At 38.1% G+C, this 17,126-nt stretch overlaps 2 protein-coding genes across 2 annotated transcripts; both read left to right on the forward strand.

Moving 5' to 3' along the window:
• Positions 1 to 7,093: 7,093 nt before the first annotated feature.
• Positions 7,094 to 10,554, forward strand: TTG1 (Transducin/WD40 repeat-like superfamily protein). The gene is made up of 3 exons (XM_059603048.2): positions 7,094 to 7,855; positions 8,106 to 8,434; positions 10,177 to 10,554. Exons 1-2 carry the CDS (start codon positions 7,185 to 7,187, stop codon positions 8,431 to 8,433), a joined length of 999 nt encoding a protein of 332 aa, XP_059459031.1. The 5' UTR covers positions 7,094 to 7,184; the 3' UTR covers position 8,434; positions 10,177 to 10,554.
• Positions 10,555 to 12,404: 1,850 nt separating this feature from the next.
• LOC148587786 (RING-H2 finger protein ATL7-like) lies at positions 12,405 to 12,981 on the forward strand. Its single transcript, XM_088513923.1, has one exon. The coding sequence runs from the start codon at positions 12,475 to 12,477 to the stop codon at positions 12,901 to 12,903; it is 429 nt and encodes a 142-aa protein (XP_088370049.1). The 5' UTR covers positions 12,405 to 12,474; the 3' UTR covers positions 12,904 to 12,981.
• The last annotated feature ends 4,145 nt before the right edge of the window (positions 12,982 to 17,126 follow it).

A 17,126-nucleotide genomic window follows, 5' to 3' on the forward strand; every position in this document is an offset into this window, starting at 1 on the left:
TCCATTTTACTAATTTTAATTTGATTGATCTCTCAATCGGGTCAGTCCAAATTGCCCAACTCGAGAATTCCAAACCGCCCAATTTATCTTGCCCACCTATCAAGCGATTGGAATTTAATATATAAATTTTGTTATAGTTAGGTTGAAGGTTGGGTTTAGAGTTTTGATAAACCTAATCAAGTTGTCTCGACTCACTATTTAAAACATTTAAAACGTTTTGATAAACCTAATCAAGTGTCTATAAACCTTTTTTTTTAAAAAAAAAAAGAAAGATAACGAGCATAAAGCTCAAATAATATATAGCAAAAGCTCTAAAGCAACCATAGTCGAAGTTACGAAGTTACAAGCGTCAAAGATGACGTATTATATTTCATACTCAAACAAAATTCGCTAACATATGACATATTTTCAAATTAAACAGCAAATATGCACTAGATAGACTCAAACCAATGCATAGGTAACTTTTATTCATCGGCACTGAAGGCAAAGAACTCCAAGCCAAAGCTCATCCTCTTCAACCCGAAAGCCAGAATATCGTTCACATCCACAACTGAAAGATCTGGACCAAAGCAACAAACTCGAAGGGCATCAGGCGAGCAGATTGAGAGAGAGGACCGAGCATTGTTACAAGCAAAAACAAAAACGATTATAGAAAAACAAAACAAGACAGAAAGAACAAAAAAAAATGAAAGCCAGACAAAATTATAGGAAAATAAACAACATAAAAAACACACCAAGATGATGACAGCAGCCGAAAAGAAGAGTCGATCGCGTGCTCGCCGAAAACTAAAAACGCGAGAAAAGGCCCAGCAAAGGACGGTGGGCGGCAGAACACGCGGAGGAGATCGGCTGTAACACCCCGGTCCCATATTGGGAAGATGAGAAGAAGCCCACATTGAGTGGGTAGTTTATAGAGATAGTCATGGGTGCTAAGTCCCACATTGCCTAGTTACTAGGTGAAACTGGGCTTTATAATGAATTCTAGGGAAGCTCCAAATTGACTAGTCCTTTTGGGGTAATAGTACAGATGTGGCTAGCGCTTTTCCCTGGGATGTTACAAATGGTATCAAAGCATTACCCAGCCTGAGATGGTGGGAGTGTGCACAAGCCTATGAGGGTCGCTAGTGGACACACGTTGGTGATGCCAAAAGTGGGTTATATTATAATGGTGTCAGTTAAGACACAATGAAATGTATAAGGGCCAAAAGTTAAGGGCCGAGAATGAAGAAATTCCCTGAGGATTGCCAACGGTGACACTGGTGCCCAAGAAGAGTGCTTGTAGAGTCTCACATCGCCTGGGTATGGAATATGTTATGATATTTATTTATGAACGGATTGAATTTAAAATTTTTTATAGTAACTTGAGTAAGTTATGGTTCAAGTATGATTTGTTTTTAATTTGGGTTGCTCAATTTGAAGATAGGTGGTAATTTATGGGCTTTAATTTCGAGGACGAAATTCTAATAAGGAGGGAAGATTGTAGCACCCCAGATTTTTAAAGTCTTATTTTAGAGATATTAAATTTATGCTATGATTATATTAATATTCATATTAGGCAATGATATTAATTCTTGGGAAATTTATGAGAGTGGTAATTAGAGAATGGTAATTGGTGAAATAATAGGATAGTAAATGGTAGGTATAAGGATGGTAGAATAAGAAGGTAGAATAGTATAGGTAGAATAGTATAGGGTTGGTAGAATAGTATAGGGTTGGTGAAATAGTATAGGGTTGGTTACTATTTCACCAACCCTATACTATTCTACCAACCCTATACTATTCTACCAACCCTATACTATTCTACCTATACTATTCTACCAACCCTATACTATTCTACCTATACTATTCTACCTTCTTATTCTACCATCCTTATACCTACCATTTACTATCCTATTATTTCACCAATTACCATTCTCTAATTACCACTCTCATAAATTTCCCAAGAATTAATATCATTGCCTAATATGAATATTAATATAATCATAGCATAAATTTAATATCTCTAAAATAAGACTTTAAAAATCTGGGGTGCTACAATCTTCCCTCCTTATTAGAATTTCGTCCTCGAAATTAAAGCCCATAAATTACCACCTATCTTCAAATTGAGCAACCCAAATTAAAAACAAATCATACTTGAACCATAACTTACTCAAGTTACTATAAAAAATTTTAAATTCAATCCGTTCATAAATAAATATCATAACATATTCCATACCCAGGCGATGTGAGACTCTACAAGCACTCTTCTTAGGCACCAGTGTCACCGTTGGCAATCCTCAGGGAATTTCTTCATTCTCGGCCCTTAACTTTTGGCCCTTATACATTTCATTGTGTCTTAACTGACACCATTATAATATAACCCACTTTTGGCATCACCAACGTGTGTCCACTAGCGACCCTCATAGGCTTGTGCACACTCCCACCATCTCAGGCTGGGTAATGCTTTGATACCATTTGTAACATCCCAGGGAAAAGCGCTAGCCACATCTGCACTATTACCCCAAAAGGACTAGTCAATTTGGAGCTTCCCTAGAATTCATTATAAAGCCCAGTTTCACCTAATAACTAGGCAATGTGGGACTTAGCACCCATGACTATCTCTATAAACTACCCACTCAATGTGGGCTTCTTCTCATCTTCCCAATATGGGACCGGGGTGTTACAAACTCCCCCTCTTAAACTCCTGACGTCCTCGTCAGGTCCACGTCATGCAGTGCTTCAATACCACATGACCTGGCGTTACTAGGTGGCTTTGATACCATTTTGTAATAATCTCATATAGCGGAAAAACTGTAATTATCAATACAAAAAAAATACTGTTAAAATACTTTTCTTTATACAAAAATACCCAAAGCTATGTCGTACAAGGCATTTATACAAATCTATCCGACAGTCTAAACTCTAGACAAAACTTAACCAACTTGGAATCTCTGTACATCTCAATATGAATCTCTAATCACAACTGCATAATTACCTTGATTTTCCATTCCTGCAAGCACTACAAAAAACTGTGAAGTAGTGAGTCAATTGATTTCCGACAATATAAATCATTGTTGAATCATATATAGCAAAATGCTAGACAAGTTATAAAACCACAAAAATCCGTATTATTGGATATCAATATCATACTCAGTAAGTAAGAATACTTACAGTGGATTACATGAATGGATCATCAAAGGTAATTACTTGAAACCCTCTCTCTCTCTCTCTCTCTCGCCTAAACTCTCTTTCTTCCTCTTCAGCTCTCTGTCTTAAATTTCCCATCTCACTCTCGGTTTCTCTTGTGTTCTTTCTTTCTTGTAGCGCTTGGTCTCGCCCTTTCTCTCTCTGTTCTGAGTAAACACTCTTAGAAAGAAGAAAGACCGAGTAAAAAGCGGAAGAAGGAAGAATATATGCAAGAGATGGGAGAGGAGATGAGTGGTGAAAATTGTGAAGGAGAAGAGCTCTATTTATAGGAGAAAATCAAACACTATTCTACCTTCAATTTACAATTATACCCTCATTTTACTATTTCACCAACCCTATACTATTTCACCAACCCTATACTATTTCACCAACCCTATACTATTCTACCAACCCTATACTATTCTACCTATACTATTCTACCTTCTTATTCTACCATCCTTATACCTACCATTTACTATCCTATTATTTCACCAATTACCATTCTCTAATTACCACTCTCATAAATTTCCCAAGAATTAATATCATTGCCTAATATGAATATTAATATAATCATAGCATAAATTTAATATCTCTAAAATAAGACTTTAAAAATCTGGGGTGCTACATCGGCGGCTCACTCAACTAGAGGGAGAAGTTTGAGTGAAACCCCAAGAGCATCACCAACAAAGTGTACCTAAACAAGTTAAAAAAACAACAAAAGAAAATACATAAAGAAATAAAACACAACTAGGGACCAAAGGAGGGGGAAGAGGCGAAGAGGAAGGGAAAGAAAAAAAATCGCACAAAGAGTTAGGGGCATGTGGTAAATAGGCTAGCTCGTTAAGCAAAAAAGGGCAATGGGAAGGGAGGGGGGAGGCAGAAGAGGGAGAGGGGAGGAGCGCCGGAGGGAGAGAACAAAGGTTCTCCCCCTCCGACGGCTACTAGAGATGAATCCCTAGCAGAGAGGGGAGGGAGTTGCTGAGCTTGTATTGTGTGTATAACATTTAAAACGTTAGCCTAAGTTAGTAAACTGTCATTAATGACCTTAAGAATTTAATGTACGTTTTAAATGTTTATAAACACTTAACACTATTTTAAATGGGTTAGAGGATATTTTTTGCAGACTGTTTGAAGAAAATTTATGTCCAATAATTTTTATAATTGGGTGTGTAAAATAACATTATTCTTAACTCTTAAGTAGAAATATTATAAAGGAAATACAATTTTATAAGTATACGTATATATACATTTCCTTGCTTGCATAGAATTCTTTCTTTTTCTTTTTCTTTTCTTTTTTAACAATAGTTGTCACTAATTATATTCAATATAAACTTAACATTCAAAGAGAAAGAGATATATTTTATTATCCTATATATTAGTACCTGTCAAGTCTGTTATATAAAAAAATAAAAACAAAAATAGTCTAACAGATGCAAGGTTAAATAAAAATAAAATATAGTGCCCAAACTAAAGAAAGACTTTTAAGATTTGTTGAGCTAAGCCTTTGGATCGAGTCGAGCTTTCATTTTTTGGACTAATTTAATAGATATATAAAAATCATAAACTTCTAATATACTTTAGTTGTTTTATATAACATCTAATGAACGATTCAAATACTTTATAATTTTTTTTGTTAAAAAAAATATTGACTTAATCAAATATAAGAACACACATCATAAGCTATGGAATGAAGTTCACGTCCCTGGCTATATTTTATATGAAGTAATATAAGTTAATAAATTTCAGAGAATACGACATCAAATAAATTCATTTTATAAGAATCATATCTTAGCCCGGTCCATAACAGAGAGATCATAGGCTTGAGCCCAAAAAGTATCGGCCGATTCAATAGCAATTCCAGGCCCACTCCATACACTGGCCCGCGGGATTTTATTATTTGATTAGCATTTTGGGCTCTTTTTGGGGCTTTTTCTTTTTCTTTTTCTTTTTTATTAAAAAAAAAACTATGGAGTTAATTTAAATGGGCATTAGATGAGCTTAATTCAAATTTTGAATTAAATATATTTGCAAATTGTATTATGAAGATACAAATTGAACCGTAAACATTGGACAGTAGAAATATTTATAAACTGAATTCTGATTTGAAAATAAAAAACATACATCTATTTATAAACTTTGGGCAATATAATAAGTAAATTGAAAAAAAAAAAAAAAAACTACAAAATACAATTGAATTGAATTATATTATCTATAAATTTTTTTATTTTATTTTTTTTTAAAAGAGAATTGATTCAATTGTCTTGAAATAATGTCCATAGTTGGATGTGGGACACATTATGTAAATTTAATGTTTTAATAACATTTCAAACTACCAGCCAAATTAGGCAATACTTCATGCAAAAAGAACAAAAATGGCATAGGGATGCCCGTTTGATGAAATTAGAATATTTTGTAATGAGAGAGAGAGAGAGAGCACTCTATAGAGAGAGAGAGGGTGAGACTAAGAACATGAGAGTTGGGAAGATGGGGCTAGAGAGAGTGGGGAAATGAAACGATGTCGTTTTGAAATTAAATTGTGAAATGACTTTACTTTATAAGGCAAACTTTTTAGAATATGGTAAAATGCTAAAGCTACCAAGGTTCTGTCGAAAGGGAATGCCACTTGCTAGTTGCTATTATATTTATTTCTATTGTGTCGATTAGTATAGTCATTTGTTTAGTTTTAGGCCAATAATGAGATGTGCTAAATTTTGTGGACATACGAAAAAACCCTTTACTCTTACTCTATTAGCCTGTTTGGGATTGCGTTTGAGAAATTAAGATTTTAAGTAAAAAAGAGTTTTTGGACAAAAGCTTCATTTTTAAGGTTTTTTCAAAAGTGTTTTTTGATAATTTTAAGATTTTTTGGACCATTAAAAACGCTTTTAATTTTTTTATCAAACAAGTATTTTTTTCTTCAAACGGACTTTTTAAGTGTTAAAAGCACTTTTAAGCCTCTCAAACGTAATCCCAAACAGAACCTATGTATAAGTGAAATTGGCTCATTAGACTTCATTAAGTGATTATGTGAAAATTAGGGTTCAAATTAATAGTCTCTCTACACACACAAAACACAGTTTTCTTTTATATGTTTGGACATCTATATGAGATTCGTAAGACAGATATTGAAAGTTTATCATGAGAATATTAAAGGCATGCCACGGAGAAAAAAACAAATTTATTATTGAAATATTCTACCAGTTGCTACCATCATCATTTTATGTTGAAGATGTGTAACCTAAGAGCACACCAGTTAGTTGCACAGAGTTTGACCTCCGACCATTTTTCTGTTTGGTTGAAAGATTCTCCATTTTGGTTGTTGAATTTGCGTTGTTTTGTTTTACTAGTAAATACTTTTCTCATCGTTTGACAAAAATGACATACTATCTTTAAGTATTGAAGAGTGCTTCCACTTTATAGAAATTTTTTTTTGCTACCCAGGAAAAAATTGCCCAAATATTCTTCCATCATATTCAATCAAAAGGGGGGGAGAAGAAGAAGAAAAAGAAGCAAAGACCACTGATGAGAAGCAACAGTTGCTCTCTTAAAAAAACCAAACTTCACTAAAAAAAAAACCAAACTAAACAATAGGCCACCACCAATGTGCGCTGGGCCTAGCCACGGCCCATAGTCAAAGTCCAAGTCAAATTAGGCGTCTCGTCCCGTCCACAGTTGTCGCAGCAAAACGACCCCGTTTTCCTTATCCTCAACATCTCCCCAACGGCCCAAAGTTGAAGTTCCAAGTCAAATTAGGCGTCTCAAATGGCCCATGTTGACGTCGTAGCCACCGATTTGAGCTGGGCCTGGTCACAGCCCACAGTCAAAGTCCAAGTCAAATTAGGCGTCTCGTTCTGTCCACGGTCGTCGCAGCAAAACGACCCCGTTTCTCCTTTTCCGCAACATCTTCCCCAACTAACTATCTGTAAAAAAAAAAAAGAAAAAAAGAACTATCCGAGAGAAAACTCCATAGCCAGAGTTTTCCCTCACTTTCCCGAGAAAACAGAATAGTAACAGAAAAAATGGAGCATCCGAGCCAGGACTCCCTTCTCAAACACCCGAACTCCATAACCTACGAGTCCCCCTACCCTCTCTACGCCCTGGCAATCTCCCATTCCCCCCACCGTGTCGCCGTGGGTAGTTTCCTCGAGACCTTCAACAACCGCGTGGACGTGCTCTCCTTCGACCCCGAAACCCTGACCCTCAAGCCCCAGCTCCCCGCGCTCTCCTTCGACCACCCCTACCCTCCCACCAAGCTCATGTTCCACCCCTCCACCTCCTCCCCCAACCTCCTCGCCTCCTCTGGCGACTTCCTCCGCCTCTGGGATCTCCGCGACCACTCCGCCGAACCCCTCTCCGTCCTCAACAACAGCAAGTCCTCAGAATTCTGCGCTCCGCTCACCTCCTTCGATTGGAACGACGTCGAGCCCAGGCGCCTGGGGACCTCTAGCATCGACACCACCTGCACCATCTGGGATGTTGAACGGGGCGTTGTCGAGACCCAGCTCATCGCCCACGACAAGGAGGTGTACGACATCGCCTGGGGGGAGGCTAGGGTTTTCTCCTCCGTCTCCGCCGACGGGTCCGTCCGGATCTTCGATCTCCGGGACAAGGAGCACTCCACGATCATCTACGAGAGCCCCCAGCCTGATACGCCTCTTCTTAGGCTGGCCTGGAACAAGCAGGACCTTAGGTAAGTTAAATTGATAGTAGAAATATGTAGTCAAAAGATCATAATAAGGATTACTGCTATAATGTCAGGTTAAATTAACAAGCAGGACCGACCATAGATATTGGTAAATCACCAGTTATAACCAAAAGTTGAAGTTGACAGTGAAGCATGTAATTCAAAGCTTGTCTTAAAAACTTAAATTAGCAGTTGTCTTAAAAACTTTATTTTATGGGAAATGATGAATTTGATCATTTAATTGATATTCTGACAGGTACATGGCGACCATTTTGATGGATAGCAACAAGGTTGTGATTTTGGATATCCGGGCACCAACGATGCCAGTGGCGGAGCTGGAGAGGCATGCAGCGAGCGTGAATGCAATTTCTTGGGCACCCCAGAGTAGCAGGCATATTTGCTCCGCTGGGGATGATACCCAGGCGTTGATTTGGGAGTTGCCAACGGTGGCTGGGCCAAACGGGATTGATCCGATGTCGGTGTACTCGGCGGGGTCAGAGATTAACCAGCTGCAGTGGTCGGCAGCAGTACCCGATTGGATTGCCGTTGCGTTTTCCAACAAAATGCAACTCTTGAAGGTTTGAGGTGCGGTGACATTTCTTGTTATTTATGGTGTTGATATTGAACTGGTGGTGCTTGGAGTTTTAGAATTCGGTGCTAGTATGCTGAGGGGTTGCTTGAATTAGTATGTTTGAATGCGTACCTGCACAACCTCACGTGGGTCGAAACCATTTTGTGATGCTAAAGAGTAAACACCTGTTTGGGAATGGTTTATAGGAAACAATGAATTCGGTCCCTTACAACTTGGAAGGATGCATTTTGGCCTGAATGTGTGTTGGTTTATGACACTTCTAGGTGATTGTAGTTTGGAAGACTTAAGAATAAAATGTGATATATTGTGGTGGTGTAACTGTAATACTACGTTTTGGAGGCCCCTCAATTTCTGTCAAAAAGTTGGGAAGACAAACATGTGCTTGAACCTGTTTTTCACGTTTACAAAGTGACTTTTTCATGATGTATCTGTGAGAATCACTCAGCCTTCAGAGCTCACTTCCATCAAGTTACTATATTTGTGCTTACTTCTGTGTCATTTCTTTTTCTTTTTAAATCTTCTGATATTTATCACAATGCTAAAAGGCTAGCGAATGGTGCTACGATGTGTCAACATGCTAGGCGTGTTAGAGTTCTTTAACTCTGTATCTTGTAAGAACATATTTTCTCTCTATATATGTAGTGGTTTGATGAGTTCTTGACATTTTTCTAGATTTTTCAGGATTCATGGGGACTTTTGGGCATATTGCTGCAATTCAGTTAATACCTTATGGTCTTGGGATCCATCTGCATCAAAATTGATGCTGATACATTCATGTTTTAATTTGGCATGACAAACACACCTCTTCTATTCTCTCTCTCTCTCTCTCTTTTTTCACAGGGGGGGGGGGGGGGGGGGGTGGTGTTGGAGTTGGAGTCAGACTCTTAACTTCTTTTATGTAAATAGTGAATATTCCCCATGCAATCTGTTCGGCCTAAATGGATGTGTATTACCATCAACCTGCCAACATCAAAGCTTCGTAATGCTATCTGCATTGTATCCTGTTGTAAAGGCTGATAAGGTTTCCTACTCTTTATTTAAGTGCTTCTACTCTCTCATCCAGTCGAATATTTCTTGGTCTTAATGTGTCATGCCAAAAGTGTCTTTGCATGCTGTTAACCATTACTCGTGTAAAAGAGTGAATTATCTTTAAAAAGATGTTTACATTCATTCAAAAGTTCATACTGTTTATGTGATATAACGTTGGAGATGATTTTTCTGCATTGAGACTTCCTTTCTTGTTAAATGCACGGTATAGTCCTCCATTATTTTAGGCGTGCTATGTTGTGGTTTTATGGAGCTTATTTGCACGAGGTTGTGGTTTTATGGAGCTTATAGCTGACTGTAATTGTAAAGAATAATAAGTTTCAAACTAATACATCTGACTTATAAGTTTTGATATTGTAAAGAAAGCTTAAATCAGTGGCTTGATTTGCAATGCCAAATGTGGAATGTTTTTTTTATATTTTCCATAATGACATGAGCTACTTTCAGGTTTTTGAACATCTTAATGTTCATATGACTGGTTTCATAGGTCCAGCTTTGGTTTACTAATAAATTTGTCTGATTAGCTTGCCTATTGGATGAGTAGCCCCCAGAAGCTGTAACTTTGAACATGCTTCCCTTCATAGACATTACTGAGAATGATTTTACATATACTCTTACTTTAGTAGTGACTTATCCTATATGCTTTCTTTGCTAAATTGGATAGATCTTGGCATCTTCCTTTATGCAGATTCCTTAATGGTGGCAAGGAAGGTTCATAAACCCAATGGTGTTGCTCCTGTATTGATTTTGTATTTGACAAATGCTACAGCTATTGAATGGAAAGAGCTCATGTATTACTGGTGAGGGATGTTCTAGTATGCAAGGAACAGATGCAAGTCTCTACTCTAGATCCTTGTCTATTGGATATCAGTAGGGTGTAGATGCACTTTTTTGCACATATTTTGGACCTGTGAAAGCTAACTAGAGTATGACCGTTTCTACTCTAAATCCTCCTCGTCTATTCTGATTGAAGTTTTCATTTCATTGCCCTTGGCACTTCTCATGTGGTAGTGTTATTTCTTGGACTATTAACTATGGAGAATGCAATCTTATAATATTGTGCTTAGTTTATCGGGAATCAGGGGGATGCTGGACTGAACTGATGAAATGACATTGGCTTTCATTGTAATTGAAATATAATCCATTGAAAAATGCAAGGCAACTCTATTTTGAAAGTCGTGGAGGATGAAATGAATGAGGCCTAGAATGTTTTGACTAGGGTTGTGCCCTGCCCCCTACGAGTGGAGAATAGCCATATCCCACCACCGTATTTGCCTCCAGCGAGAGACGGTTTTCACTATCCAGCCATCAGTTCATAGGAGGTGGAATCAAGTCGTATTTGCCCCAAACAACTACAGCACTTGGCGTGAGGAAATGAAGCTCTCGGTTTGGCAGCAGAACTACGCGAACAAGCAGAGTAGTAGCTCTGGAGCATCTTCGGGCTATTGGATTCTTCATCAGACGGCTTGATCAAGTTCACATTTGCGATCATCTTCCTGCTCGTCTCCTCCCTTGCCACGCTTTGTTTCGCTCTGCCTTCGACCTTGCCCAAACTGTCACTTTCCACTTCGCTTTGACCACCATGAATCTTAGAGAGCTGCCCGCCGCAAAAAATAACGGATGGCATCACTTTGCATGATGTTTTGGAAACAAATGCATATTTGACATCCATTTGGTAGAGTTTGAATTTCATGTAACAAGTAATGGATAGCAAAATCCTGATAGGCTCAAGCCAAGCAATTGAAACAAATGTCTCATCAAAATTTACACCCTCAACTTGATTATACCCTAATTGGGTTATCAATCTAGCCTTGTTGCTCACCATGGTACATTTCTCATTAGTTTTGTTCTTGAAAACTTAGTGGCAATTGCATTGCTTATTGCTCACCATCACAATCTATTTTTTTTCCTTTATCAGCAACAATAGGAACAGAATTAACTTTGCCTTCAGCAACAAAATTTTCATGAGAAGTAGAAATCAAAGATAAGCAAGTATCAACAAAATCCAAATTAGATTTATCACAATAAACGTTTTTGAACGTTCAACATCTCATCAGGCTTCTCATTAGAAGAGATTTTTTTAAAAAAAATAGATTGTGCACTCTTTGAAAAAGCTTATTGTATGCAACCCGCAAATCGTTCTCCTCATCTAAATCATATTGGGATAATTCATCATGGTCAAGTCACAACAAGTGTGTTATGATCACTAGACCCACTACCCCTCCTCATAGAAGATGTGGAAGCCATGTAATTTCTACACTCATTAGACGTAGTCATTGTTTAACTCATCCCTCATGGTACCTTCCATGACTTTTCTTTTTGACTTCTTATAATTTGATCTCTTAGCCTGAATAGTGTCTAAAACCAAAACACTCACGACATTTGATATTTCGAGCATTCTTATTTTTCTTACCCCTAAGTCTTTCATAACCCTTTTTTTTTTTTTTTTTTTAAATAATCTAGAACTCAACTAAGCAGTCAAGAAATTAATCCAAACAAAGTAAACAAGGCTTTGATACAAATTGAAATAACACCTAATAAAAAGATGGGTGAATAGGTGTTTACCTAATAATTATGGTCAAATTAAAATTATAGTGTAATGTGACACAGATCCCACTTAATATAATTTCTCCTTCCAAGTGTAGGTGTAGCACTGAAGACCAGGTACCACTACCCCCATCATCATCATTATCATCACCACCCAATGCACCTGATCATGTCAATCCTCAATTTAAAAATTGCTGCGTTGTTACATACAGAGATACACCACAGTAAATCCCATTGTGATTTTCTATCAGTGGATGATGGAGTCTTATCTCTGTACGTGTGATGTGTCTTAAACATGGACGTAGACGTGGAGGATTTTTCAAGGTGAGATTTTTTTTTTTAATTAATTGTTTAATAATTAAGTCCCATTTAAGATCGACGCTTCTCCTTTCATTTCAAATCATTTTTTTGCCTTGTTGCCTTGTTTAATTACAATTACATGAGACGCAGCGATGATTATCAGCCGGGGGATCGTCGGCCATCTCCTTCTTTGGTGGCCGTCCCTTTCCACCTCATAAGCGAGTCAATCAAGAAGAACCTTCCTATACTTCAATATGTTGACTTTCTCAAAAGAAGAGGATCGGCTTGTATTGCCGTCGCCGGCGACCCCGTCTGCGTTGTGTGGATGAACCACATGGAGGCAAGCCATGAGGTTAGAGAGCTTTGCAATTGTTCTCACGTGTTCCACGTGGAGTGTCTAGATCTTTGGATTGGCCAGGGCCAGGCAACATGTCCACTGTGTAGATCCAAGCTATCACCTTTCCAGAAAGAGCAGCTACAACTGGGGGAGGATCCATGGAGAATGGAGAGGATGATTTACTTGTTTGGTGAAGATTTTGATTTTGACGTCTTACCTACACAGCAGTAAATATATGTCATGTTGAGTTATTTTACACTACTGTTTTTGAAAGAGTATCAATGGCATCTTTGAAGAGTTTTCACGTGTTGTCAACTTCTTATTATTATTACTACTGCTATAAATATAGCTATATTAGTTAATTATAGGATTCTCATGATATAGGACAAATTAATACACTGCTTTGCTCGATCACCATTTTTTCATCTAGCTAAAAACTAAAGTAACCTTTGTTCGTTTAGTCGTATCGTGATCAATTGTATATATGCTCCACCAATTCGGGTTGAAAATACAAAATTGGGATTGCTTAGGGTTCGGGTCAAGATGATAAAACTGATCAAACCACAAAGGCCAACGCGCAAAGAAACATAATAAGTTAGATGATAAGACTTGACTAGAAAGAAAATCCAGATAGCTTCAAGTCAGTATAACGACTGCTTAAATAAAGACACTAAAAAAATGGTAGGATTATAACACTGAGGATAACTACACTTATTCTCGTAAACTCAAAATGAAAAATACCTTAGATCTCATTTTAAACTAGCATTATACAATTCTCTTTGCTAACTATCTATATTTCTAGGCGTCCATTGACTTAATTTAACCATTGCATCCTTCACATATCGGGTTGAAGAATTCAGCCGGTTAGGAAATTGATTAAAGTCATGAGAGGAACAGGAGTTGGTAGTTAATTGGTACTGTGGATATTGAAAGTACAAAAAGTTGTTGACTCCTGAGAAGATCCTCGCTCACAGACTCTACGAATATGTCGATACCATTTGATCAAAACTAGAGAAATTGTTTGTTTATTTATATACGTTATCATGTTCTTAGAATCCTTGAATTAAGGCAGCTACCCCTTACGTGCCTTAATTCCTACGTCGATAGAATTTGACAATTTCTTCTAATTTAATTTATCTGCTTTGAAATTTTTCCCAAGGATGGGTCGAAATGTAAGAAAATGGAGGCCGTGTAGAGTACGTAGCAGGTAACTTGCAAAATATATTGGAAAAAAAAGTGACCTTCAAATATTGAATTGAAAAACAGACTTGTTCCATATCTCTGTTGCCCAAAGTCAACATTGCAACAGCATTGCCAAAGGAAAATTAGAATTTTTATTAGTTCAATCTTTGAATTTTACATTGTATCGAAGTAAAGGTTCAGAATTGTAACTTTATTTAACATTTTATTGAAGAGAAATGCTATATATCGACTTTTATTCAAACTCAATAATAAGCTATTAAGCTCAATAATAAAAAAGGTTGAACAACTCAATATATAATAAATTTCAAAACTGCTTGCTAAGTGCAAGTAAACATAAACTAAAAAAGAACGTATTAAGAAAATGACACGACCCTATAAATTTTTGAGACAGAGGTCAAGAAAATTGGTAGCGGAGTTAAAGACGGTAAAAGGTGCACAAGAAGGTGCAACTCTTTCTAGATTTGTTGTTAAGTGAACCACGAGGGGCACTAGTTCCCTACCGCACGGGCTACACGAGTTTTCAACTATCAGGTGCATCAAGGACTAGCTACTTGCACGCTATGGGCCACTCAAGCGCATTGATCGACTTTTTAAATTTTTGCAAGTAATTAATCCTATTGATGTTGCTTCTGCAGATCCTGTTAAGAAATTAATCCTATTTTCAAGACCCGTGAGATGCGAAAAATAAAAAGAATGCGGAATAACAAAGATAGGCAATCACACACGACATAAAGATTTAAGTGGTTCGGCTTAATAAGCCTACATCCACTGGTGGAGATGATCCGGAGAAAATTCACTTTCAAAAGATGAGTACAAGAGAATAACAGGGCGAGAAAACCACTCAAACCCAAAGCCCATTTTACACCCAATTCTCACTTTACCTAAAGGAGAATAATAACAAAAGGAGGAAAAAAAAAAAAAACTCTTTCTTTTTCTTGGTGCTCTCACCTTTTCTTTCTCTCAATTGTTTTTGGCACACACTAAAACACAAGGCTTCATGCCTTTATATATTGCACCATAGTCGGTTGTAGTCTCCTAGTACAAGTCAAATATCAAATCCAATTCCAACTTAGACTAGGAGTTCACGTGAGCAAAGAAAAGGAATTCCAACATCAACTAGGAGAAACTTCTCCAAGTAGAACTAGTGGGGGCTCATATGTGATGGGTGGCAAGTCACACCTAACAATCTCCAACTTGACTTGAATCTCTTCAAGTCTAACAAAACGTGTCTCCTCCGAATGTCTTCGTCTCAGCCGCTAAGGGCAATCACATTCCACAAGTGCCACTCAAGTCCAAGCGCCTCTTGAACTTGAGTATAGGACCTGATTTAGACATTACACCATGCCTCCCTATTAGTCCCGTCGACCGTACAGCTTTCTCCGATGACTCTTTCTTCCTGTAGACCCATCTGCATTCTTTAGCCTTATTTCCCTTCGGTAATTCTACCGATTCCCAAGCTTTACCTCTCCGTAGTGACTCTACCTCTTTCAGTGTACCATTTTGAACAAACGATGAATCTCCACTACAAGCTGTTAGAGCAAAAGAAACCGTATCCTCAAAGCCATACCTCTCTGGTGCCTTTTGATCACGTTTATCTTTGCCTCTTGCTAAAGAATAAAACTCTTTCTGGTGTTGTGAGTCTCTTGAAGATTCTCCGTCATCACATTCATATGTGAGTGAACACTGTTCATCAAGCTCCACCTCCATGAATTGTTTCTCTTTCTGCACTGTACTTTCAGAAAGCTTATCTAAGTTAACAAACTCAAACTTCTTTGGTTCATGCTCTGTAACTTCAGGTTCTGCACTTGACCCATCCTTGTACATAACACACTCATTAAAAGTCACATTCCGACTTCTAATGATCTTTCGATTTTGATCATCCCAAAATCGATAACCGAAGGCCTCATCTCCATATCCAATGAAGAAACACTTACTAGATTTACCATCTAGCTTACTCATAGCATCAGACTCAACATGGACATACGAAGCACAACCAAAAACTTTCAGATGTAAAAGATTTATCTCTTTTCCACTCAAGACTTCTTCCGGTAGTCTATGGCTCAGAGGAACGGAAGGCCCCCTATTTATTAGGTGTTCAGCAGTACTCACTGCATCAGCCCAGAAAGTCTTTAGTAACCCAGCTGCAATCTCATACTCCTGACACGCTCATTGAGAGTCTTGTTCATGCACTCAGCCACCCCATTTTGCTGCGGCGTTCCCGGGATAGTTTTCTCCATTCTAATCCCATTCACTGCACAAAATTGTTTAAACCCCCTGTCTTCGTATTCTCCTCCATTGTCTGATCTCAAACGCTTGAGCTTCAAGCCCGTTTCAGTCTCAATCATGGCCTTCCATTTCTTAAAAGTCTCAAATACATCATATTTACTTTTCAAGAAATAAACTCATACCTTCCTGCTTGAGTCATCAATAAATGTGATGTAATACCGCGAGCCTCCAAGAGATGCCACTGGTACGGGACCTCACAAATCCGTGTGTACCAGCTCCAGCTTTCCAAGCTTAGGTGCTTTGCCAACTTTCGCGAAACTCACCTTCTTTTGCTTCCCTAGGATGCAGCCTTTACACAAATCAGACTCAACTGACTTCAACTCCAGTAGTTTCCATTTGACATAAGTACCTTCATCTCTTTCTCGCTCATGTGCCCAAGCCTTAGGTGCCATAATTTTGAGTCAACACCCGTATCTGCAACAGCAACTGTATCCTTGTTGTTCGTCGTCATATAGAGAGTACCCGTCTTATGACCACGAGCTAAAATCCTAGCTCCCTTGTTGACCTCCCACTTTCCACCGTGAAAATGAATTGAATGTCGTTCCTCATCAAGCTGTCCCACTGAAATCAGATTTTTTTTCAACTCCGGAACATGCCTGACCTTCTGCAGCTTCCATACCGAGTCATTGTGAACTCTAATGCAAACATCGCATAGGCCCACAACATCCAGCGCCGTTCTGTCAGCCAAATATACCTTCTCGCAATCTCCACCAACATAGTTTTCAAGAATTTCACGGATCGCTGTCGTATGAAAAGATACTCCTGAGTCTAAGACCCAAGAATCAAGGGAACTGTCAATAGAGAGAAGTAGGGCATCATATACTTCTTGTCACTACGTTTGCATAATCATTCTTAGTCTCCTTCTGCAGTTTCCTGCAATTCTTCTTGTAGTGGCCAGTCTTGCTACAGTTCCAACACTCAGGTTGTTGGCCGAATCTGAATTTGGTCCTCCCTTTTCTGGAATT

The sequence above is a fragment of the Corylus avellana genome, chromosome 2, assembly GCF_965113065.1.
Source record: "Corylus avellana chromosome 2, dhCorAvel1.hap1.2, whole genome shotgun sequence".
NCBI classification, from domain to species: domain Eukaryota; kingdom Viridiplantae; phylum Streptophyta; class Magnoliopsida; order Fagales; family Betulaceae; genus Corylus; species Corylus avellana.